We start from the raw sequence: 25,462 nt of genomic DNA on the forward strand, positions 1-25,462 counted from the left end.
TAAATATAGATAGAATATTATAGAAATAATAGTTAACCCATATCTCTGATCTTGGGGAAACTAATGCATTTTCCAATGGAGAGAATGGGGATACAAAACTCTGGTATGGAAAAGGTGTGAAATTATACCCTTGTTATCTTATAATTTTGTAAATAAATATTAAATCACTAATAAAAATAAAAAGAATCATGAAGAGAACCCAGAAGTCCTCTCAAGAAAGTGCCTAGGTGATTAAACATGGGAAATAGGGGCCAGATGGTGGTGCACCTGGTTGAGCCCACTTGTTATAAAATGCAAGGATCCAGGTTTGAGCCCCCAGTCCCCACTTGCAGGGGAAAGCTTCGCAAATGGTGAGGCAGGGCTACAGGTGTCTGTTTCTCCCTCTCTATCTCCCCCTTCCCACTTGACTTCTGGCTGTCTCTATCCAATAAATAAAGGCAATTTAAAAAAAAAAAAAGGAAGCACATTGGAAGAAACTTAGCATATCCTCCACCCTCACCCTCCACCCTCCCCAAAAAAAGTCTTGAGATAGGTAAAACATGGCCATTAAAAAAATTTTTTTTTAATTTTCTTTATTGGGGAAAAGTTTTAGGACAATTTAAAGGAGGAGGAGGAGTATAGAAATCAGATGAATATAAAGAAGTTCTCTAAGCAACAAGAAGGGCATATGTATGAATCAGGAGTTAGATCACATCATTGAAAAAAGGTCAAGCCCTGTTCATCAGAAATGTCCACGGAAGTGGTTATAAATTGATAGGGTTAAATTAGTCAACACCAACTTTTTATACAGGTCTATTATTCTATTATAGGTTTTCTTCAAAACAAAGTGCAATCTCCATAGTATTTATGGCCTGGTGGCTGTTTGCCCAGGAAGAAGATCCTATCTTAGGGGGGAATTTCCGGAGTAGGGTTCACTTACAGGCAGCTGCCCCTCTGCCATTCTTTTTTGGAATATGGGAGCTAAGTAAGTTTCCTTTTTTGGAAAGAGGAGTAGATGAGCAGGGGAGGGCAGGAGGAGGTTCTTGCATTAATCTTTCCCTTCAGTTCCAGGCATTCCTAATCTATTATGTCTGCTGGAATTCATAACTAAATTTAATGGTTCAAGTTTCCCTTCAACAGTTGGGAGGTGGGGGATGGTGGAGTGGCACAACTGCTAGGACTAGGAAGTGACTGAGAGTTGGAAGAAGTCAGCCACAGACTATGCTTTTAGATTTATAAAACAAAAAGTAATTAGCACAAGAGAGGTTTGTCCACGTGCCACTCTCACCCCACTGAGCCTTAGCCGACCTCACTGGGGGAGGAGGTGAACAAGGAACAGGTGCACCCCACCCCACCCCACCCCATCCCTTGTTCCAGGCTGGGCCTAACTAGGAGAGTCCAGGGTGGTGCGCAGAGCTAGTGAATCCAGACTAGACAAAGGATGGAGGATGAACAGGGAGAGTTGAGAGGAAGGGGTCGTGGGACAGCCTCTGGGAGCCATGGAAGATGTACAGTGCAGATGACATCACTGCCTCAACGCTTTCGGCCCTCCCTTTCCCGGAGCTGGAGACCAGCCTGTCTATGCGCTAGCAGGAGTGGGGTGGCCTGGAGGGTGTGACTGGTGGGAGGGGCTGGGAACAGGCATGGAGGTGTGCGGGCGAGCCTAGCGACAGGCAGCGAGAAGTCGCGGGGGGCTGGAGGTGTTTGCGCCGCTGCCGGCTCCGCCCCCAGCCCAGCGCCGCGGAGCTGGGCCTGGGAGGGGCACGCCTGTTTGGGGGTGGGGAGTGTGTGCACCAGGGGGTGGGTCCGTGGTGGCTATTGGGGTGGAGAGCCGCTGCGCATGTCACGACTGATCTAGAACACATAGTCGAGGAGATCGGAAGACCGGCAGCTGGTTACCGGCTATCTAGGCTCGGGACCCCGCAAGATCGGGATCGGGGGGTGAGCTCCCGGGAAGGGGTGAACCCTCCCCAGCCTCTCCTGCTCCGCGATCGCCTGCCAGACGGGAGCTTCCAACTCCTTTTCCACCCCTCAGGGCCTCCCCGGGGAGTCCAGGGCGGGTGTGGACGGGACCGACGTGGAGCCGGTTTTGGAGCACAGACGGGCAGCCCCGGCGGGCTTCCTGCGGGGAGGGGGCACGCCCAGCCGGCGGATGCAGCCCGAGCTCCCGGGGCTTGGCGGATCCGGCTCGGGGCGGAGCTGTTCCCAGCGGTGGTGAGAGGAGGCTCAGCATGGACCCCTTGCAGCGCCCAGCCGCCTAGGGCCATCCGTACCGCTCACTTCCGAGCTGCGCTCCCCTTGGAGCCGAGGGCAGGCGCCCCGCTGCGGGGCCGAGAGTTCCGGGCTGGGCAGGAGGCGCTGTCCGCGGTGCTGAGCAACGCGCCCTGGGAGAGCACCCGCCGCCGCGCTCACTCGAATCGCTTCCTGCCCAAACCTGCCCCGGCCCTCACACCCTGCAAAGACTTGCCCAGCGAGCCCCCAGGCCTGCCTTTCAGTTCGAAAGTCGCCCCCTGGGGGGGCAGTTCATCCCAAAGGGTTTCCTCGAAAGTCTCCAAGAGGGCGCAGTTCCTGACCGAGGGAAATCTCTGCTTAGCCCCGGAGCCCGCCCGCGGAAGGAAGATGCCTGCCTTCAACAGATTGCTTCTCCCGGCTTCCCTCGTGCTGGTCGTCTGGGGTAAGTAGCAGCACCCTGCCACCCGCCATGCAGATCACAGTAATGATGCTGGCGGTAATAACCCTTATTTATGTCTTTGGTGACAGAAAGGAGCCCTGGGCATTGATCTGTGTGCGTCTGCCAGACTTGGAGCTCCATTAGGGATTTCGTGGGAGCTGGATTTTTGAAATTGGGGTGTGTGTGTGGGGGGGGCTGTCTGTTGGTCTGCTGCTCTGTCCAATTTTTCATGGCGGCTCTTCCTTCTATCCTCCAGTTTCATGATCATCCTAAAGTATAGATCTCTTTTCCCTTTGCTGAAAGGGAATGGCGGTCACATTCATTGTATTTAAAAAAAAAATTCTGGTTGCAATTTCATTGTATTTGGCAATGAGGAGTCAGTCCACCGGAAACCTTACTGTGTCTTCAAATGTCTATATATTTTTAAAAGGAGGATGCATATACTTGAGAGTAAAATACTCTGTTGATCCAGCTGTTTGGTTGTAGTAAGGAATGGGAGGAAAACAGGCTTCTGCCACTAGCTTCTGTTGTGCTAGATAAATAGGCACCTGGGAATTGCATCTTTCTTCTTTTTTCATGAACATGTGAGCTTTGAACATAGGTGCTTTGGTGTTTGGGGAGATGGGGTTTTTATCGGCGAGATGGGTGGGTTCTTGCTTGTGTGCTCTGAGGAAGTGAGGTGACCTTCGCCTTTCACATAAGGGAGTAACTGCACTTTGCAAGAGTAAGGCAAGCAGAGTAGTGTCAGAGGTGGGCCTGGAGGAGGTGCTCACATGTATGCAGACACAGCAAATGAGCCTCCCTGACAAGATGTGGTTGAGAATGCTTTACTGTGTACCAACATTGTGTGCCTGAGTATCTGTCTGAATGTGTACAACAAGGCATGTCTGAGCATGTTAGTGCAGACGTCTGAATGGGTGAGGATGGTGTGTGTGTGTGTAACTGTTGTGTAGTTCTGTGTATATATGCCTTGATGTTCTGCCTTGATAAGATGCTCAGGTCAGATAAGGTGCTTTCCAGTTGATTTATTTCTTTACATGATCTTCGATACCATCCTCCTGCTAAACATCAAGGCAGGATAACAGAAGTGATTGTGCCCACTGCTTTATTGAAACCAGGCATGCATATGGCATGCATATGGACTCTGCTCCCATGGTTGGCATGAGACTCATTCTGCCTGTGCAGTGGTAGATGTGCCAATGGAACTTGCCTCTTTGCCTTAGTGGCACTTTATTAAGCCTCCAGGACTGACTCTGGCTGCCAGCATTATCTGGATTTTGCATGTGACCAGGAGCAGAGCCAAGCTTCCTGTTGAACAAGATGCCTGATGAAAGGACAGACTAGAGTAAGGCCAGTCCCAAGGGCAGACTCACTGCTCTCCATCTCCAGGAAAGAAGACGAGAGCTGGAGCCAAAGCAGCAGATAGACTGCCTGTGATCTCACTCGCCTTGAAGATCTAAGGCAGGTTCCCTCATGGGAAGCTGAGTCTCGCCACACAGGCTTAGGGGGGGCTTAGTCTGGTCTAGTCTGGTGTGAGTGCAATGCAACAGGAAAGGAAGTAAATCAGTGGGGTGAGATTCTACAGAGCTTTTCCTCCCAAACACCAAGTTTTAGGGCCCCTGCCTGCATCCCAGTGGAAGAAAGATGATGCTATAGACCTAGTACTTCTGGACTAGCACTTACAAAACCTGAATTGGAGTCTTACTTCTGCTGCTTAACAACCTTTCAGTACCTGGGTCCTCATAAGTAAAGTTTGGAAGTTGGTACAGATAATACCTAACATCCTTTTCATTTCCACCACTGAATGATAGAGATGTAGTTACAAAATATTCCTTAAATTGGTAGTGTCTAGCCCTCTTCCCTGCCCTCATACCATGCCCCACAGCCCCCCCCCCAACCCACCTTTGGTAGAAGTGTGCATGTCACAACCACCCTTGCTCATTCTCAGCTTCTTTGTAACCTAAACATTGGTTTGCCAAGTTGAAAGCTGCAGGGGAAGAGGGACGGTTCAAGAAATCTAGCCATTCCATGTAAAAGGGCCTTGCTCCACAAATGCAACTTCATTTTATTTGCATGTAATTGAGAAGCACTTAGCTTAGCTTAAGTGTGTTGCCCCCATCCCAAGCTAATTCTTCACATAATGCAAATATGAGGAAATCATTTCCATTCTTTTTCTGCATGTGTTGAAAAAAGTTCTCTATCCTTTTGTGAGAGCTGTGACGACAATAACACTGCAGTCCTACCACTGCCTGTGCTTTAGTTTCAATTCTCTGCTTCTTCGAGTCCCCACTGCCATGCTCTAGGGTACTCAGAGCTTTGTCTTCCCCCCTAAACTACCAACTGGCTAACTGCTCTTCACTAGAGCACCTTTCCTCTCACCAGCAGTTCAACAAATAACCTTCTTTAGACCTCAAGAGTGCCAACTAAAACCATTATCAGCTTCTTACCTGTTCTCTTGGCTTCACCCTTGTCCTCCTTCAACTCTTCCATTTATTTTCAACACAGCAGTGGGATCCTGCAAGTCTTTATCAATCAAATGCCATTCTTTCACTCAGCTCTCTCCAGGACTCCCCATAGCCCTGCAAACAAAAGCTCAGGTTCCCACAGTGGCCCAGAGCCCAGCCATGATCTGCCTCTGCTTTCTCCCCCTTTCCTATCCTGGCCTCACTTGGTTCACTTTAATTCTAGCTGCTGTACCCTCCCTTTGCTGTGCCTCTGCACAGATTCGCAAGTCCCTCACCTCTTCCTCTATCTAAGGATAGCTTCAGCAACTGCTCCACCCCACCTTCCCAGTGAGGCTGTCTCCATGATCCTGTGCACACACACTCTCTCTCTCCTCTATTCATTTCATTTTCTCTCCTACACTTATTACACCTTAATGTTGCTTATCTTCTCCTTCCCGATACTGGAGAGTAGTCTCCAAGAGAGCCAGGGATGCTTTCTGCTCCCTGTTGTATTCTCAGTGCCTGGCACACAGAAAACACCATTATATTTGTTGAATAAATGAACAAATAAATTAGGCATAACATAACACAAAGTGTATACTTACACAAATCGTATAAATTATTTGGTACAGCTCTCCTGGCTGATATCTTAGATAGATGTTATTTTCAGCACAAGCTGAGTCTCAGAAAGGTTAAGCAGAAGCTCAAGCCCAGTCCTTCAGTTGCCAGATAGTCTCTTTATCCTGCCTCTGTAGTTAGAACTGCATTTCCCTGGCTTATGTTCTCATTCTTCTATTGAAGTCTTCATCACTAAGCTAGTGTATCCTTGCCGTGTTCCATTGCATGTGAATGTGCCCAAGGCTCCCTGCTACATAGTTGTCACTGCACGTTCTATGCCCCAATGCCCCCTCCCAGACTTCTGCACAGACCACACCCCCTCTACTTTTTTTTTTTTTGGTAATATTAATGGTTGACAGTAAAACACAGTAGTTGCTACATGGCTATTTTCTACTTTTTTAAAAAAACTATTTTTTACATATTGATTTATTCCCTTTTGTTGCCCTTGTTGTTTTATTGCTGTAGTTATTGGATAAGACAGAGAGAAATGGAGAGAGGAGGGGAAGACAGAGAGGGGGAGAGAAAGATAGACACCTGCAGACCTGCTTCACCGCCTGTGAAGTGACTCCCCTGCAGGTGGGGAGCCTGCTTGAACCGGGATCCTTACACTGGTCCTTGTGCTTAGCGCCACCTGCGCTTAAAACCGTTGCGCTACCGCCCAACTCCTGGCTCTCTATTTTCTAACGAGGGCTGGAACCAAGGTGTATGTTCAAGGCGGGCTGAAGATGTTTCTGATTGGGTTTCTCCAGATGGGGTCCTGTCCCCCAGACCATGGAGCTCCATCTGTAGACACAGGAGTCTCTCCGACAGACTAGATCCCGGGCAGCAGTCCAGGCTTGAGGGTTTCCAGACTAGTTTGTTTTGGGGGTTTAAGCCTTAAGCTGACACAGTGCCACTGGTTTTCTGAATTTATCTTTTCAAAGATTTATTTTAAAGAGAGCATATAAGTCACACTGACTGGCACATGCTGTGCTGGAGCTAGAACTCCTGGACCTCACACTTGCAAGTCCTGTGCTCTACCACTGAGCAGCCTCTTGAGCTGCGAAACCCTGTTTAAAAATAAAACTTGTTGGGGGCTGGGCAGTAGCATAGCGGGTTAAGCCCACATGGGGTGAAACCAGCATAAGGATCCTGGTTTGAGCCCCTGGCTCCTCACCTGCAAGGGGGTTGCTTCACAGGCAGTGAAGCAGGTCTGCAAGTATCTATCTTTCTCCCCCCCCCCATTTCTCTCTGTCCTATCCAGCTACAACAACAACAACAACAAGGGTGACAAGGGCAACACAATGGGGAAAATGGCTGCCAGGAGCAATGGATTCATAGTGAAGGCACCTAGTCCCAGCAATAACCCTGGAAAAATGAAACTTGCTGACTTCGAAGTCAATCAGATGCAACAGTTCATTTCTGACTCAGAATCAGTTGGCTGGTTCCCTTTACACACACTGAACAATGCTTTCTTACTGGCTTTAGAAAGAACTGTCTAACCAGGAGAGGAGCAGGCCTCCATTAGAGCGGGCCCACCTCACACAGCCATGCACATTGCTCATTTTATCTAAGGAGCTCTGTTCTTACTGTCAGTTCATGAAGAGGTAGCACCGGACTTCTTGGCGGCCGTCTCACATCTTGATTGTGCACGCGATGGCGTGCATACTCTCTCGGTCAACAGTGTTTTTGCCTTTGTGAGCAGCTTCAGCACCAGAAAATTCAGGTTTAAACTGAGATGAGCTTATGTTTGGGGAAAGTTTTGGAGTTAAAAATCTGCTTTCTCCCCATGGCCCAGTCTTCCAGTGTCTGAAGACAGTTCTGTGTCCACGCTCAGCATCTCTAGTCACCCTCCCGCCCTTCTGTTCCTCCCCACACTGGTCTCCAGACCCACAGCCGCCGACTCTCCTTTGGGTGTGCTCTCACTGGACAACTTCCCTTTGTAAAATGTGACACCAGGAAGGAGCGGAATGGTCCAGAGTTGTTCTAAACAGCACAGAGGAAGCACTCCCCCCTCGCTGCACAAACTCCATCTGTGCAGCGGCCCACATGGCCATTGCTTTATCTTTGGCTCCTTCTGACTCTGCAGGCTGGAGTTCTTCCCTTTTAGAATGGGCCGTGAGTTTCCAGAGGTAAGGGGCTCTAAACCCAAACCCCCATGTGGCATGTGAGGTGTCTCACAGTCTAAGCCACACCAGGATTTTGTTTTTGTCACTCTGCTCTGGCCCGGTGTTGGCTCAGTTCCCCTGTTGCTGTTCCACCTTCCAGCACGTGTCAGAAGCACTGATATTTTTCATAAAAGCAGAGGTGACATCTCAGTGGCTTTAAATAGTAGGCCCCTCACAGTGTGGAGGGCTCATAGAGGCTCTCACAGGGTTGGTCCTCACCACCTCTGCAGCCTCCCACCTCGCCACCCTTCTCCCTCAAGACAGAGCCACACTGGTGTGCCTCTCACCGTGGACTGGGGTAACCATACAGAGGGGCATGTGGACCCACTGGGGTAGAAACACCCCTGAATGTCAGCCAGGTATCGGCTGGCATGGAGTGAATGTAGGCTAAATGCAGGGGTGCACGGGGAGACTGCAGCTAGATGTATGCGTCCTGCCTCCCTCAGACAAGGCTGGGGCTGTGCTGCACTGCCCCACCACTTCCAGGGAGGCCTCCATCCACCTGCTGCTTGTTGTAGCATGACCCTTGGGTGTGTATGTGGAAAGGGGGGGTCACAGTGTGTGCACACCTCTCCCATTTGTCTCATCATTCTTCCTTCTGTCTCTCCCCTCCTTGTTTTCCCCACCCTCTCCTCCCCTCTCCCCAACACCTCCCGCCTCTCTGCAGTCAGCAGCTGTGTCCAGGTGTGTGTGGAAGTGCCCTCAGAGACCGAGGCCGTGCAGGGCTTCCCCATGAAGCTGCGCTGCATCTCGTGCATGAAGAGGGAGGAGGTGGAGGCCACCACGGTGGTGGAGTGGTTCTACAGGCCCGAGGGCGGTAAAGACTTCCTTGTATGTACGCGGTTGGCCCTCCTGCCTCTGCTCTGTGCCTGGCCCTAGAGCCCCATGCTGGTCACCCCAGCCTAGGTCTTCTGAGTGGGTCCCTGTGTGGGAGGAGGTTCAGGCGGCAGGTGTTCCTGGGTATAAACAGGGGAGAGGGCCTGAGGAAGACAGCTTCCAGCCCAATCTGTGCTGGAGGCCTAAGAGACACTGGCAGTAACTTCACTATAACACCCTGTGTGTGCTGGGGGGTGGGGTGTTAACTAAGCAGGAAATGAGGTGGGGGTAAGGTAGAAAATGGTATGAGACAGCAGGACCGCTCATTTAGTTCTCACATGCCCAGTGCAGCCCCGTTAGTGCCAGTGGCCAGCACCAAGGTGTGGCCATCTGCTTAGAAGGCAGTGACACTCCAGTGGAGGTACACATTCTCACATTCTCATGGACCTCAGAGCCAGACTGCCCGCCTTTCATTCTGACCCCACCACTTATCAGCTTGGTGTCCTGAAACCCTGTGTTTTGGCTTCCTCTTGTGTGAAACAGAGGAAGCTGCCTTGTTTCCTGAGCTACCAGGACTTCTGAGCTCTCATTTAAAAAATTTTTAAAAAATATTTATTTATTTTCCCTTTTGTTGCCTTTTTTATTGTTGTTGTAGTTATTATTGTTGTTTTGATGTTGTCGTTGTTAGATAGGACAGAGAGAAATGGAGAGAGGAGGGGAAGACAGAGATGGGGAGAGAAAGATAGACACCTGCAGACCTGCTTCACCACCTGTGAAGCGACTCCCCTGCAGGTGGGGATCCGGGGGCTTGAACCGAGATCCTTAATGCTGGTCCTTGTGCCATGTGTGCTTAACCCGCTGCACTACCACCCAACTCCCTGAGCTATCATTTCCAAGGCATTTAAAATAGTATTCTGGGGACCTGGAGAGAGCTCACCCAGTAGAACTGGTTCCTTCATGTGCGTTGAGGCCCTGGGTTCAAAACCTGGCACCACATGGGAGCACCTTGGATGGTACTGGGGAAGCCCTGTAAGTGGTACAGTGGTGCTGTGGTGTCTTTCCTCCCTGTGTGCATCTCTCTCCTCTCCCTATTCCTCTTTACTCTCTCTCTTTTATCTAAATAAAACAAACTACTCCCAGGAGGCTGCTCAGTGTTACTACTGTGCATGTGCAAGACATTAGAGCTTATTCCCTAGTGCTGCATGACAAGACAGAAGAATGGGATTCTAGAATAGAGGAAGCACCACGTGAGCATTTGTCAGAGAAGAGACATCTATACAGACAGGAGACAACCGAGACTCAGAGAAGCCGAGTCAGGAGGAGCGCTTAGGTGAGCCAGGCTGCCTGGCAGCAGACAAGCCCTGGAGGTAGGCTCACTGGGGAGGCAGCAGTGACAGGGAAGAGGCATCTCGACTGCTTTCCTGACCACTTCCCTAACATTCGTCTCTACAGGCTGAGCTGTGGGTGCCCTGCTAAGGTGGGCTTTCCCCTTCAAGTGCCAGACCCAGGCAGAGATGATATGTGATTCTGGGGATCCAGCCCAGGGCCTCAGCTACACAAGGCATGTACTCTGCTGCTGTGCCACCCCCGGCCCTAACTAAGGTCATGCCTGCCCAGTGGAGGCTAGAACGAAAAGCACAGCTGCACAGAAAGGAGGGAAGCTTTTGAGGAGAGACAGGAGTTCAGTTATAATTCAGCCCAAAGCCAAGGGCTTGGGGTGCACAGATCATCTGGCAGCTCCTTGGTCCTCTGTGACACTACAGCATCTTGAACCTTCTCCCTGTGGCCTGGCATCCTGCCTGCCTCCCCTCTAGGGGACCGTCAGATGGTCAAGTTGTCAGGGCAGAGGGCCCAGATGTCTTAAACCAGTGAGACTGCCTCCCTCCTTCTCTGCTATACTCCTTCTCCTCTCTCTTTTTCTCCTGTCTCCTTTCATTCCTTTCTTTCTCCCAATCTCCTTCCCACCTACCCCCTTCCAGCTTCTGAAGGCTTCACTTGCCTTCCTCTGACCTCTTTTTAGTGCTGGGAATAGAACCCAGGACCTCAGACACACAAGGCCTGGCCTCTGCCACTGAGCTCCACTCAAGTCCAGCTGTTTCCTGCCCGGCTTCCAGCTGCCTCTCCTGCTGCTCCTATGTCCTAACACCTGTTGACATTTGCCCACCTAACCTGGTCCTTTACCCCCACATTCTGGAGCTCCTTGTGACACTGCCCCCTTTCTGCCAGCACAGAGTTGGCTCCTTCTATATTCTCCCCTCCTCATCTAGTTCTCCCTCTCTCTGCTCTGCTCCACCCTCTCTGCACCTCTCCTTGCAGATCTACGAGTACCGGAATGGCCACCAGGAGGTGGAGAGCCCCTTCCAGGGCCGCCTGCAGTGGAATGGGAGCAAAGACTTGCAGGATGTGTCTATTACTGTGCTCAACGTCACCCTGAATGACTCTGGCCTCTACACCTGTAACGTGTCCCGGGAGTTTGAATTCGAGGCCCACCGCCCCTTTGTAAAGACCACACGGCTGATTCCCCTGCGGGTCACTGAAGAGGGTGAGTAGGCCCCCTGGCAGACACTGATCTCAGTGAATAGGCATAGAGGGCTGCCACAAGGAGGAGATTCTGGCAGAGTGCAGACACCCATGCAGGGGCAGTGGTGCCCACTACATGCCACTGGGACTGGTGCCATCAGCCTGCCTGTCTGTCACAAAGCAGAAAGACTGTGATGACAGATGACAGTCGTAGGAGCTCCTCCTTCTTCCTGAGAGGACAAGGACCACCTCTGTAAAGCCTCAAACTGCCAGGCCAGCTCCTCTCTCCCATGCCTGTATCCCAGCCCTGGCTCAGTGGATGAGGGGAAGTCTCACAGTTTATCTAGAACCCAGACATGTTGCTAAACCAGCAGAGCTTAGCCCTCATAAGCCTCCAGCTTCCCAGCGAGACTTCTTCAAACCCAGACTTTACAGTTCCCAACTGGGGCCTGCAAATGTGCATGCCTGACAAGTTTCTGGGAGGGTCTTTTGAGGGACACAGTTTAGAATCACCACTTTCAACCCAAGCTGCAATCATCACATAAGCAACTGCCCCCACCCCCCTATGGCACCTCTCACCTCATAACCTCAGCCTCACTGGGGAAAGGGGCCCCTCTCTTGCCTTTAGTTTAACATCTTCAGATTCCCACAGCAGGTTTCTTGATAGGCTGGCAAGCCCTTCGTCCACCAGCTCCAGTGTTTCCGCTGCTCAGCCACAGCCTGAATGTGGGAGTGAGCCTGCAGTGCTCCCATACACCCTCCAACACCTGCCTTCCAGGGGTAGGGAGAACCCTGGTCCTGGCACCTCACAAGGGCTCCTCTGCCTGCCAGAAGTACTTTCTCATGCAGACTAGGTGAGAGTTCTCTGTGCGTTCGCTTTCCTCAGTCTGTTTCCAGCAAGTTTTTTAGCATCATTGATGCCCCCAAATGCAGAATGGTGAGCAAAAGGCAGAAGAGAAAGCAGTAGTAGTCAGATTAGATGGAGTTCTTCCTAAAAAGGGAGCCTGCCATCCAGGCCACACACTCAGTTACCTTTGTCATGTTGTTGAGATAAAAGGCACACAGCAAGCCAGAGCGTGAACAGGGACTGAGAGACACGGCTGGGAGGGCAGGGGGTCAGTTTGCACCAAGGACTCTCAGGCCACTTTCCCACTCTGAGCCTTGTAGGCTGCAGTGCTTGGAGCACAGTCTCTAAGGTATTTTTCTGTTCAGAAGTTCCATTATTCAGGCAGGGGTAGACAGCATAATGGTTATGCAAAAAGACTCTCATGCCTGAGGCTCTGAAGTCCCAGATTCAATCCCCTGCACCACCTTAAGCCAGAGCTGAGCAGTGGTCTGGTTTATTTAAAAAAAAAAAAAAATTCCATTATCCTCTTCTGTTTACACACCTCTCCTCCCTTGGGAGGAAGCTTGGCTCCCCCTGCTGTTCACCATGGGGAACTGCTGGCTGCTGACTGCCAGGGGCTAAGAGGTGCCTCTCTGTCTCTAACCTCCTGCTCGCCCAGGCTTTTGCCTCTAGAGGCCCTCCTTCAGGCAGTGGCAGAGCAGAGCAGAGCAGCCCGTCTGCCGGGCACTAGGGCCAGCCTTGGGTAAGAATAGAAGGCAAACAAGAGCCCTAGAGCCTCTTAGGATGTTAGGACTAGAAGGAAGCTTGGTTCTGTTTTGGACCAAGACTTCTGAACAAGGACCAGGCACCAGAAGCCTCCAGAGGCTTTCCTTGGATCCTCTGAGTGACCCAGGAGCAGAAATCAGTCTTCCCTTGGGAGATGGCAAGGGAGCAGAAGGCTGAGTCCTCCTCTCACTAGGGGGTAATGCACTTCAGGACATGTGCATGCATCATTTTTATAATCATTGCTGGCCACAGACCAAAGGCCAATATTTACGTATCTTTATTCACTCAACAAATACTTATTGAGGCCTTTTACTATTCCAGGATGAGACAACAGGCTGATAATTCAGAAATAAATAAGTTATGTTCTTAGTTAAGTGAGTGGGAGAGAGACACATCTCACAGTACATTCTGGGAGGGTACTGTGGATGAAAACAGGGCCCAGAGAAGGGCGTGAGTAACTGGTGGGGCGTGGAGCAGGGGCTCAGAGGAGGGGTTGGAGTGGAGACAAGAGCAACGACTGGGAGACTGAAAAGCAGGAGGGGTGCTGGGCCTGAGGGAGAAGTGGGGAGTGAGATATGATCTAGGGAGAGAGAAGGAGGTCTTCTGATATAGATTCTCAGAGACCATGGCATGTGTGAGTTTTTGCCACTTCACTGTACAATGAATGGCCTTTCATGTCATGTCAGTGCCATCTGGGCTTGTCTTGAGGGTGATGTAGAAATCACAAGTGCAAAGCAGGGGACAAGCAGGTTCTGATGCACAGAGTTCTCTGGTTCGCATTCTCTTTGGGTGTGGAATGACCTGGCAAGGGCCACGGTCCATGTAAAGTGTGGAACTCACATCCATGCGGCTGAGCAGGCCACTGGCACCCGTCATTCATGTTTCCCAGGCTTTGCCCAAGGGCACTGCCACCACCTTCCTGAGCTCAGAGGACTGATCTGTGCTCCTTACAGCTGTGTACAGGTGTTTACATTTCACGGGATACTCTTACATATGTTAGACCGTGTAATGGTGTGAGTGATTACCCTCACTTTGTTGGTGAGGAAGTAAATCTAAGAAGACACACTAATGCCACACATTGGTAAGCAGCAAAATGGGACCAGATACCTACAACCCAGCCTATGAACTATGCCTTTTTGTACACCTGTACTTGTATCTCTATCCATACCTACACCTACATCTGTATGCATATCTAAGGCTATACTGTGCCTGTATTTACACCTTTACAGATACCCACATTCATACTGATAGCTAGAGTTATACCTGCATTTAATCATGTATATCGTGTAGACTATCCCTACACCTGATTCTAGGGTCCAGCATACCTCCATAATACCTGTGTAACTCACCTATTCCAGTCCCCTTCCTCTATTCTACCGCTGCCTTTCACTCATCACTCTCATGCCTCCCTCCAGAGCATTTGATGAAAATTGGTGAGCAAGCTGAGAGATGGGAGAGTTGGAGGACACCTTCTGAGGCTGTGCTTGTTTCTGCCATGCTTAGAAATCTACCTCCTCGGGAGTCGGGCGGTAGCGCAGTGGGTTAAGCGCAGGTGGCGCAAAGCGCAGGGACCAGAGTAAGAAATCTACCTCCTGTCTCTCTGATGAGGCCTGGTCGTGGCTCTGGGGTAGGGGTGCACACATTCTAAGTCTCATTCTCCACTCTACAGCTGGAGAGGACTTCACCTCTGTGGTCTCTGAAATCATGATGTACATCCTCCTGGTCTTCCTCACCTTGTGGCTGCTGATCGAGATGATCTATTGCTACAGGAAGGTCTCCAAGGCCGAAGAGGCTGCTCAAGAAAATGCGTAAGTTCAAAAGTGCCAAAATGACAGCACCTTTAAGTGATGTGTTGACCAATACACACAGTCCTCACAACTGTACTTGAGGCTGGCAGCATCTATGAACCTACAGTACAGATAAGAAAACTGAGTTGGATGGAGAGTTTGCCAAAACCACCATAAGAAGCAAAGGGAGGTTCAAATTAGTGCATGCTAACTCTTGTACTCTGTTTTTTAAAAAAAAATTTATATTTATTTTCCCTTTTGTTGCCCTTGTTTTTTTTTTATTGTTGTTGTAGTTATTTTTGTTATTATTGATGTCATTGTTGTTAGGACAGAGAGAAATGGACAGAGGAGGGGAAGACAGAGAGGGGGAGAGAAAGACAGACACCTGCAGACCTGCTTCACCGCCTGTGGGGAGTCGGGGGACTCCAACTGGGATCCTTTCTCCGGTCCTTGTGCTTTGCGCCATGTGCACTTAACCCGCTGCGCTACTGCCTGATTCCCTTGACTTATACTCTTACCCACTAATGAAACATCCTTCAGCTGGTCTGCCACATAGTCCCATGGAATTAGCATTATTATGACCATCTTAGACACATAAGCAGGTTCCTTGAGGCTTAGCGTTTTGCTGGTGCCAGACAGAAAATGAGAAGGCAAGATTTGAGCCCAGGCCAATTCCTAACACCCATGTGTGTCTTGTCAAACCCAGATGTCTGCTGTCCCTTCAGGCCCATCAGGCCACCTGAGCTGTCCTTAATCAGATAAGGAGCATCAATCTACCTGTTCTGTCCTCTAGCAACTGATTATCCAAAGTAGGAGCTTTCCCCTTGCACTGTTCAGACTCCACCCTAACATTTCCACCTAACACTCAGGAGGTCAGCACATGTGAAAAATGATGGGATCTGAAGGATTAAGAAAGCATGCTGGTCTGTGACTGATAGAAGAAATAGAAAAGAACCCTCACAGATTTATAATACAGGTTAGTAACACTGCTGAGGTGATAGCCTAAAATCCTGAAACTATTTCTACATAGAAATGTTTTATGAACCAGAGGTCCCAGGTTCAATCCCCTATACACCGCATATCAGAGTGAGCAGTTCTCTGGTTTTAAAAAAGGATAGGCTGACTGAAAATCAATTTTTTCTACAAGGGCACGGTATCTGTAAATAAACCAGACTTGTAAGAAGGAAGCAAGTAATGCAATGTTTCCCCACCCCAGTTACAATTACTTCTGATGAGCAGCTGTTGCTCAGTGCAGTGTCCTAGAAACAAGGGTGGCCACACATCATTCATCACAGAGGCAGAGCAACTGAGACACACACACTAACAGCAACTATTAGAACAACCTGAGCCCTAGAAAAGAAACTTGGGAGAAATTCACTTCAAGTATATCAGATGCAGAGCTCCTAATCCCAGATGAGCTGTTTCAAGAACAAAGATGTTTATTCTTTTTTTTCTTTAATAAAGTTTTTTTTAATATCTAAAAAAAGAAATGTTTTATGAAATAAAGCATCATTTTGTACAATATCTTTGATTTTAGAGAAATTAAATACTACAATGGGGCAGGGCAGCAGCACATCTGATTAAGCACACAGGTTTCCATGTGCAAGGACCCAGGTTCAAGCCCCCCACACACACACCTACTAGGCAGGGAAGCTTCATGAACAGTGAAGCCATAGTACAGGTGTCTTTCTGTCTCTCTTCTGCTCTAGCTCCTCCTCCCCCCCCTTTTTTTTTTTTGTTTTTGCCTCCAGGGTTACCACTGGGGCTCAGTGACAGTACTACCAATCCACTGCTCCTGGCAGCCATTTTTTCCCATTTTATTGGATAGGACAGAGAGAAATTGAGAGAGGAGAGGGAGATAGAGAGGGAAAGAGAGAGAGGGAGAAAGACACCTGCAGACCTGCTTCGCCACTTGTGAAACATCCCTCCTGCAGGTGGGGAGCTGGGGCTCAAACCCAGATCCTTGTGCTTCATACTATCTGTGCTTAACTGGGTGCATCACCTCTCAGTCCGCCCTCCCACCTCCCACCCGCACTTCTCAATTTCTCTCTGTCCTGTGAAATAAAAAAGGAAAAGAAAAAGAAAAGAAAGAAAAAAATGGCCACCAAGAGCACTGGATTTGTCATGCAGGCACTGAACCCCAGCTATAACCCAACAGACTAAACATGAAGACAGAAAGAAACAATGTTGGGAGAGATTGTTATTCTTAGTGATCCAGCGCTTGAATTTTAGTTCTTGGACAGGAAGTATTAATTCTTAGAAAGGAAGTTCTTTTATAAGTTTGTTGTGATTCAATAAGTGAGTAACGGGTATAATTCCACGTTACACTCACCACCAAAGTTCTATGCCTCCAATTCACCACCAACAACCACCACAGTTCTCACAAAGTTTTGGGTACTTTGGCTACTTCTTTTTTCTTGTTTTCTACTTTTTTTTTCCTTTTTTTTCATTCATTCTTCATTCATTTCAACTCTCTATACCCCACACTCCAGCAGTTGCCCTTCACCTTCTTACTTCATTCACTAAGCATAACCACATCCAGTTCCATCCGCTTTTGTCCCAAAGGACAATAAGGGCAATGCCATATTTTAAAAATTGCAGAGTAGTATTCCACTGAGAATATGTATCCCATAACTTATTTATCCAGTTATATATTTAGGTTGTTTCTACCACTTAGCTATTGTGAATAATGCAGCTGTGAACACAGGGGTGCACATGTCCCTTTTGTATTAATATTCTCATGTATTTTAGATATATGCCTAGGAGTGATATTGCTGGATCATAAGTTATTTCCATTTGTTTAAGGGTGGCTTGCATTCCCACCAAGAATGTTACGGAGTTAGGAAGGACCTATGTATGGACAGAAAGTGCTTACTGTGGGACCTGCACAAGAAACAGTCAAACTGAGGTCTCTGATAAGAGTCAGGTTCCTCAGTGGACTACAGAATATGCAAAGGCTAGACCAGAAAATAATTAGTCCATCAACTCTGGGAAAAATATAAGGAAACATGCACCTTGGCCCAATTCCAGATAGAAACAAAAGATTCTTGAGAATTAGTAACCACAAGCCTGCTCTTACAAAGTTTGGGATTTAAATTTATACTACCCACACAACCCAGGAACCTTTAAGATGAAAATGTCAATAAAATAAAGTGAGTCCCCAGTCAGTGATAACCATGTAAAAGCAAATGAAGAACCATGCTGAAGGGATCCACCATCAGCTGAGGCTCAATAGGATTCCCCAGCCAAGCACTGCTGAATCTGATTTAACAGTTGAATCCAAAATAAGAAGACACAGAGGAAACAATACAACATGAACCAGAGAATAAACAAAATACAGCTTTCAATCCAGGAACTTCAGACACACAGGGAGCTAACAAAATCGATAATATACATTTTCTTAAAAAGACTTAAGGCAATGAAGGAAAAAACCAGAAGCATAAGACTACAGTGCATTGCTAAGGAAAAAACCAAAACAACAAAACTGAATAAGAACAGGCAAGCTGGGATAGAATCAAAGAAAAAATAAACTCTAGAAATGAAAGACAGTCAATCAAATTTAAAAGTCAACAGATGAGTTCACTAGAAGATTAGATACTACTAACTAGAAGATGATTATAAGGAACTTCTATACATATAACCACACAGAAAAGGATGGAATATAACAAAAAAGCACAAAGAAAATGAGATCCGTGAGAGCAGGTCAGAAAAGATGGAGGAGAAACACTACTCAGAGGAGAGTGGTTGAGGAGAGCATGGCTCTTCAGAGGCAGGGAATGCATTATGTGGGAACAGGATGAATGCATGAAACACCAGCCATCTTTAGACCGAGAGGTGGCAGCTACTAAGATAATCTACAGCAAATTCATCTATGTGGCACCTTTAGAAGGACTGCATGTAATATTCCAAACATGTAATGGGTTCCACTCACTGCTCCCTGTGTGTATGCAATACTGTATTGGAGAACCTAGATGATATATTAAGTAAATCCAAAGGCAAAAGAGGAAGAATTGGCTTCCGCGACCAGACAAGATCAGGCATGTTCTGGGTGGTATGGCTGTAGATGAGAGGAAGAATTGGAAAGAAACTAAGTTATCAGTGTTCACATTCAAGAGACAGAAATTCCACACCGATCAGTTTGACCAACTAAATTTTAACCCAGTAGACTGAGTTCTGAGAACAACAGGGACAGATGAAAGGACGCACACACTGTTAGGGGAGTGTTTATAAGGGAAATCCATAGACAAAATCTATAGACAAAACATCTGCGATATTGTTGATAGAAGCAAAAGGATAAAAGCCACTTATATTCTTTCCACACAAGTTAGAAAAAAATTAAATATTTAAAATATTAACATTTCTGGGATGAGCTCACTGGGAGAGCATACACTTTATGATGCCCAAGGACCTGAGTTTGAACACTGGGCCACCACATGGAAGTGCCTGTAGGAGAGGAAGCTTCATGCGTGGTGGAGTGGTGCTATAGCATTTCTCCTTCTCTCTTGGCCTTTCTCTCTCACTCTAGCTACAAGTAAGAAATAAATGGCCCCTGGGAGTGTAGAGTCTGCGGGAGCAGAGACTCAGTGATAACACTAGTGAAAAAAAAAATAGCATTTAAAAGTTACAACAGGTAGTCCGGGAGGTGGTGCTGTGGATAAAGCATTAGACTCTCAATCATGAGGTCCTGAGTTCAGTCCCTGGCAGCACATGTACCAGAGTGATGTCTTGTTCTTTCTGTCCTTCTATTTTTGTCATTAATAAATAAATAAAATATTTTTTAAAAAGTTACAACAGCAACACATATATCTTAGTTTCTGAAAATACATTTGATAAAGTTTGCAAGAGATCTCCATGGAGAAAATGACAAACGTTACTGAAAGACTTAAGAAAATACTTAAATGGAGACCAAAATCTATTATGAGCATGGCAGTTCCTTCCCAAGTTAACTCACCAATTCAGTGAAATCTCAAGTAAAATATCCACTGGAGTTTTCAGGAGCTTACTAAGCTGATCTTTAGTCACATGGAAGCCCACAGGGCCAACTCCAGTCTAAGTCAAGGGGAGGTCAGATAGTAATTTAGGTTTTGCAGGCCACCTTGAGTTTTTTGGTTTGTTTCTTTGTCACTCTTTAACCAAGTAATAACCCCTCATTGCTCACGTGCCAGACCTTGCCAGTCTCAAAGGAAAAAACAATAAGCTCACAGGTGGTGGTTAGTCTGACTTTTCCTATCACAAATGAAGATCTCTTAGAGCGCTCTCGGAAGACAGTTTGTGATATTGATATAGTTAAACAACACAAACAGAACAAAACAGGAAGTCCCCAGATATGTAAAAAACAAAGAGTGTGGATCCCGATTAGAGCCCCCAGCTCCCCAACATGCAGGGAAATCACAGGCGGTGAAGCAGGTCTGCAAGTGTCTATCTTTCTCTCCCCCTCACTGTCTTCCCCTCCTCTCTCCATTTCTCTGTGTCCTAGCCAACAACGACATCAATCATAACTACAACAATAAAACAACAAGGGCAACAAAAGGGAATAAATAATAAATAAATATTAAAAAAAACCAAAGAGTGCATATGTAAAAAACTCACATGTGACAGAGAGGGCACTATAGTTTTTGAACGAAGAATGAACAGCTTAATAAATGATAGGTCATTTTTTTTTCATACAGAAAAATAAATCAGCCCCCCTTCACACAAGACAAAATTAAAAAATTGTGAGCAGATTTACAGACAAAGTAAAGCATTAAATTAATTCAAAAATTACATTAGGGAGCGCTAAAAGAATGTATTTATTACCTAGGAATAGAGAGGGTTTCTTAAAATACAAAAGAGGCATAAGCCAAAAAGGGAAAAGGATGATTTTGACTACTGTGTAAAAACCATGTGCTCATTACAAGAGTCTATAAGCAAAGGTTAGAGAGAAGATATTCTCAAGACATGAATCCATGAAAAGAAAAAAATCAAGAAGACAACAACAACAACCAAACAGTACTGCAGAAGAGAAACTGGCAAAGTGAATTCATACTTTCCAGAAGTTGAAACCCAAGTGGCGTATACATTTATGGAAAGATAACTTTATCAGCAGTGAGAAAACTAAAAGCAACTATGAAGTTTAATTCCACATCCATCAGTTTGACCAACTAAACTTGAACCTAGTAGAACGAGTTCTGAGAACAACATGGACAGATGAGAGGACACACACACTGCTAAGGGGAGTGCTTATAGGCAAATGCAGAAGGAAAGCCCATTATTCTAATCCACATAAAAGGTCATTCTAGTTTTTACTGGGAAAAGAAAGACAGAAGTACAGAGCTATCTGCAGCTGTCACCTCCTTACTCTTCCCCTTTCTCCTGTGCCTGCTCCTGCCTTGTGTTCCCACCTTGGCCACACAGGCATTGATCCTCACCCCAACTCTCTGCCCTTTGACAGGTCCGACTACCTAGCCATCCCATCTGAGAACAAAGAGAATGCAGCTGTGCCAGTGGAGGAATAGAGTGATAAAGGTGATGTACAGGGAGGGAAGGGGTGGTGGTAAGGATGGAGGCTGTACGGGTGGCTTTGTCACCCACAGCCAAAGTGACTTTTACAATCACACCACTACCTACCCTACCCAGAGTCCCCACTCTTGAAGTGCTTCTTTAAGCTGAGGCTCAAAGTCGCAAAGCCATATGGTGTTAAGCCCTCCAGAAGGTGAACTTCTTTGGCCTGTGAGCCGGAGCAACTTGAACTCCTTGCCTGTAGTAACAAAAGCATAGAACCCCGACCCCCCCCAGTGATCGTGGGCTTTTTCAGAGTCTTAGGCTGGGCTGGACATTCTCAGTCAGTTGTTTTGTCATTGGCAGGTGGCCTGCACAGAGGGGCCGGATGACCCTGGTTCACTGCAGTCAGCAGAGGGTGCCCCGGGGTGCCCTTTATGAGTCACCCTTCTGACCCTTCATCACACATCCACTCAGCTCTGAACTTCCACTTCCGACTCCCTAACTCCATCAGACTTCTCTACACCTCAAGACTTGGCCAGAACCAGCCAGCATTTCCATGTGGATTCCACCTCACCTTCTTCTAGCCGTCAAGTATGCAGCGCCCATGGACTTCTCCCGTGCTCCACAGGGCTGGGTCAGAGCTGGCACTGCTGTACCTCCCTCTGCCCCTAACTGGCCAGAGCCAGGTCATTCTCCATTGCTGCCAAGGAGCTGATGTCTCAGTGAGGGGAAAAGAGTGACTGGTTCCTATTAAGCCAAAAAAGGTCATGATCTCGAATTATACGAAGTCTGTGTTTCCAAGTTCCTGGTCCACTTGGTCCATCAGAGCAAGCAAGTCTGTCTAGCTTCTGCAGTGAGAGAAAGAAAGTTCACAAGCATGGACTGGAACGTTCTCTGGCACTTAGTACCCAGGGACTCCGAAGTCCCTGTAGGTCAGTCTTTCAAGAACCCATGGGCAGATCTGAAAAGGATAGGATGCAGTAATTTAAAGTCACTCTTCAAAGGTGCACACTTTCTTCCAGGTCCTGAGGAGGTAACATATCTGTTATCTGTCCCCATTCAGCCCCTCACGTGAAGGGGCACACTTGTGAGCTTGCTGGGGTGTTTGCTTTCTGTGTACACCAGAGCTGGAATTCCCAAGTTCTTCCTCTTAGATTTTCTGTGGACCAGTATTATTCCTCACTATACAGGAGGTGTGAGGCTCAGACAAGGCTCCACTGAGCAAGAGGCATCAGAGGACAAACTGGAGCAGAGATATGTCTGTGGTGCTGCCCAGTTTTTGTTTCCCAGGATGGGATGCTTTTGATCTGGGCACTGGGCTTAGCCATGGCCTCTGTCACAAGCAGAGGTTGGGGAGGATGAGCTCACTGAGGTGAATTCTGATAGATTCGGGTGACTAGAAATGGTCTGCCAGACAGAAGACATGAAGTTGATTTGCAAAATTTTCTTAGTGAAAAGATTTGTGAACTGGAAAGGCCTTCCTGGAGAAGACTACATTTGGGAATATTTAAATTAAGAACCTTGCTTTTTTGTTTGAGGTGGATGGTGAGAGAATGAAGTGATGGGGAGAGGGAAGGCTAGGTGACTTCTAAAACTTTACGTAAGTATCCAAGCCTAACCCTCCTCCCGCCTCCCCAGATGATGGGATAGAAGAGGACAGTGGTAAAAACTTAGTCACTCATTTGACGCTGAGTGGCTGGTCCAAGGGTGATGTCCTTCAGCATCTAGTGATGAGAAGGGAGGAGTTCTGAACAGGACATGAGAAGATGGGAGTGACTGGGACTCACTGAGTGGGACGGTCCCCGGGTGTGGGGTAATCGTGGGGTAGGGGGAGTCATATCCTGTGGGTCCCTTCTGACTAATTCTTTTTATCACTTCATCCATGAAACTGAAGTCCTCATTAGCATATTGTAGAGACTGACTTCACTGAAGAAAACACTCTCAATAAATCCAAGACCCTTCTCTTTGGTAACCCGAGCTCTCTGAGATCGGGGACAGAGTACAGAGTGTGCACGGCACAGCTGGTGGACTGCAGGGTCTGTAGTGGGAAGAAACAAGCTGCTCACTGCCACTCGGCCGTCCTCCTGTTTCCTGTAGACTATGCATCCAACTTGTGATCAAGTCATATGCATGCTTCCTCCCCACTTTCTACAAAGTCCAACCCAGATGAGAAATAGTGATTCTGAGCAGAGCTGAACTGTGGCTGTCTTTTAAAACACCTTTTGCAAGCAGTCTTTTCCATCCTGCTTTTCTGATTCCTTAGCTCTTCCATCTCCCATGCCTTTATCAGAGCTCTATAGCCCTTTGAGGGAGGTGGCTGTTATCATAAGCATATTACAAGCGAAGACACTGAGGCTCGGAAGCGAGACAGTGCTGCCTGACTCTTAAGTGCGTGCAGCTGCCAGGTGGCTAATGCCCAGTGCTCGCTGAGTTCTCGCTCCTTAGACAACAACTGTTTGCACCCCCCCCCCCCTTTTTAACTTCCAGCTAATCTTTTCCTCCCTAGTCTGGCCTGGGATGTCCAGCCTCTCTCACCTTTAACCCCAGTGACTGCCACTGTCGCCTTGCTTCCTGGAAGATGCTTAGTGGTGCTTGGGGAGGCACTTTCATGCCGGGTCCCCCCTTTAGTTGGTATGTCACTTTTATTTCTCCTAAACTGCAAATAAGCTCCTTCCTGGGAGACTTGATCATGACACTAAGTCTACAAGGTTCTGTGACCACCAGCTTATGTCCAGTCCTTGCCCGCCCCCTTGTTTCCACTCCTGTTCCTACAAAGAGCCCCAACTCCATGCACAGTGGCCTGGAGGACTGATCTGGCATGCTGCTCTTCTTAAAGGGCTGAGAAATGCTTTCAAGGGCTATTACCACTTAGGAACCCCCTCTGCTCTCTGGTGCTGGACCCTTCCCATGACCAGGTCATAATAACACAGCTCACTAATGGCTACGCTAGACCAGGTCTGATGGCCTCTCTCCTGCTGCTTAACAGCCATGGACTCAACTGGCCTCGTGAGCACACTGCCCTCTGACCTTTACTATCAACTCAGCCTTGTACCCCAGTCCCAGTCTCTGCATGGAAATGCCTGTCCTGCACAGCACAGCCTGTAGACATGGTGTCTTTCCCGTTCTCTATGCCCAAAACAGTCACACATTTAGACTTTGGACTCTTTAGAGTCTCTCCCCAGATGACAAACTAGAAATGCTAGCAGGAAAAGGGATTTTTCAAAACATGAATATGCTTCAGCTTTGTATGGCATCATTAATGGTTAAGAAAAAAAGTAAAACACACACACACACACACACACACACACACACACACACACACACACACACACACACGTGAACAGAAATCAACAAGGGAAAAATACCCATGTCAGTCGTGTGGCCCCCTTGACATAGCCAGAGAGGCAATTGCATCTCGGTCGGGAAGAACAGCAAGAGGGGGACTAATGCTTCAGAATGCACCTTGGTTCCCCTCTCCCAGGCTTCCATTTCCAGGGGAATGGAGACATGAGACCATCACAAAGTGGGGACTCCTTAACCCAGTGCATTCAGGTAGCTTTGCTGTGCTCCTCACCCCCTCCCCATTCACACTTCATCTCAGCTCCTTCCCCCACCACCCCATGTCAGAAAAAAAAAAAAAAGAAGAAATCATCAAGCCTTTCCTGCTCTCAGAAACTCCACCAGGTAGCTCTCAGGAGGACTTGAAGCAAGCCTGAGCTGTAGACCAGACCCCACTGTATCCCAGTCAGCTGAGCCTCAAAGCTAGGAGCACCCCCCACCCTATTCTCCAGTCCCCATGAATCTGGAGCCACATCTCCTGGGCAGTGTGTGCACACTGGGAGGGGCCCCCAAAACCAAGTGCTCTTGGTCTCTGAGGCGTCCTCAAGATAGAGAGCAAACCCACAGCCTCACTGTCACCTCCATGTGGCTTTTCCATGATTTCTCACAGGCAGCCCTTTCCTCAGCTCTAGAACTGTCCTGACTACTGCGTTCTTCACTGTCTAACATCTGTCTGTTCTCAGCAAACTCCCTGTTGACATCAATAAAACGTCTCTAAGTGTGCTGGCTCGGTGTGGCTCTCCTCTTGACCATGTGACCTCCTCCCATTGGTCATGTATGCCCACCTCTCCATCCTTCCCTCCCCACCCTCAGTGGAAGGAGTTCATGGTTGCTGTGTCCTCACCTTCTGGCCTCTGGGGGTTTCCAGTTGTTGGAGGGGTGGGAGCCACAAGGTTCCAAGCTCCAACATGGCCATGCAACAAGGGACCACACCACAAAGCAAAGCCATCTTGGTCTCCAGCCACCTGCAAGCACCAGACTCCAAAGAGGAAGGTAACAAGGGACTGTGCCTGGGACCCCACAGTCCACTGCAATTCCCAAATGAACTG

General features: G+C 48.0%; 1 protein-coding gene across 3 annotated transcripts; it reads left to right on the forward strand.

Moving 5' to 3' along the window:
- Nucleotides 1-1,810: 1,810 nt before the first annotated feature.
- On the forward strand, nt 1,811-25,136 carry SCN3B (sodium voltage-gated channel beta subunit 3). 3 transcript variants are annotated; one of them, XM_060179868.1, is made up of 7 exons: nt 1,814-1,920; nt 2,573-2,653; nt 8,527-8,690; nt 10,992-11,217; nt 14,477-14,615; nt 21,025-21,098; nt 21,438-25,136. In XM_060179868.1, exons 2-6 carry the CDS (start codon nt 2,599-2,601, stop codon nt 21,086-21,088), a joined length of 648 nt encoding a protein of 215 aa, XP_060035851.1. In that variant the 5' UTR covers nt 1,814-1,920; nt 2,573-2,598; the 3' UTR covers nt 21,089-21,098; nt 21,438-25,136. The 3 variants fall into 3 exon arrangements, with proteins under 3 accessions (XP_060035850.1, XP_007529018.1, XP_060035851.1); XM_060179867.1 differs by having other exon boundaries at nt 1,811-2,653; nt 21,586-25,136; XM_007528956.3 differs by having other exon boundaries at nt 1,812-2,653.
- Nucleotides 25,137-25,462: the final 326 nt, after the last annotated feature.

This window comes from Erinaceus europaeus, chromosome 20 (assembly GCF_950295315.1).
Source record: "Erinaceus europaeus chromosome 20, mEriEur2.1, whole genome shotgun sequence".
In the NCBI taxonomy this organism is placed as follows: Eukaryota; Metazoa; Chordata; class Mammalia; order Eulipotyphla; family Erinaceidae; genus Erinaceus; species Erinaceus europaeus.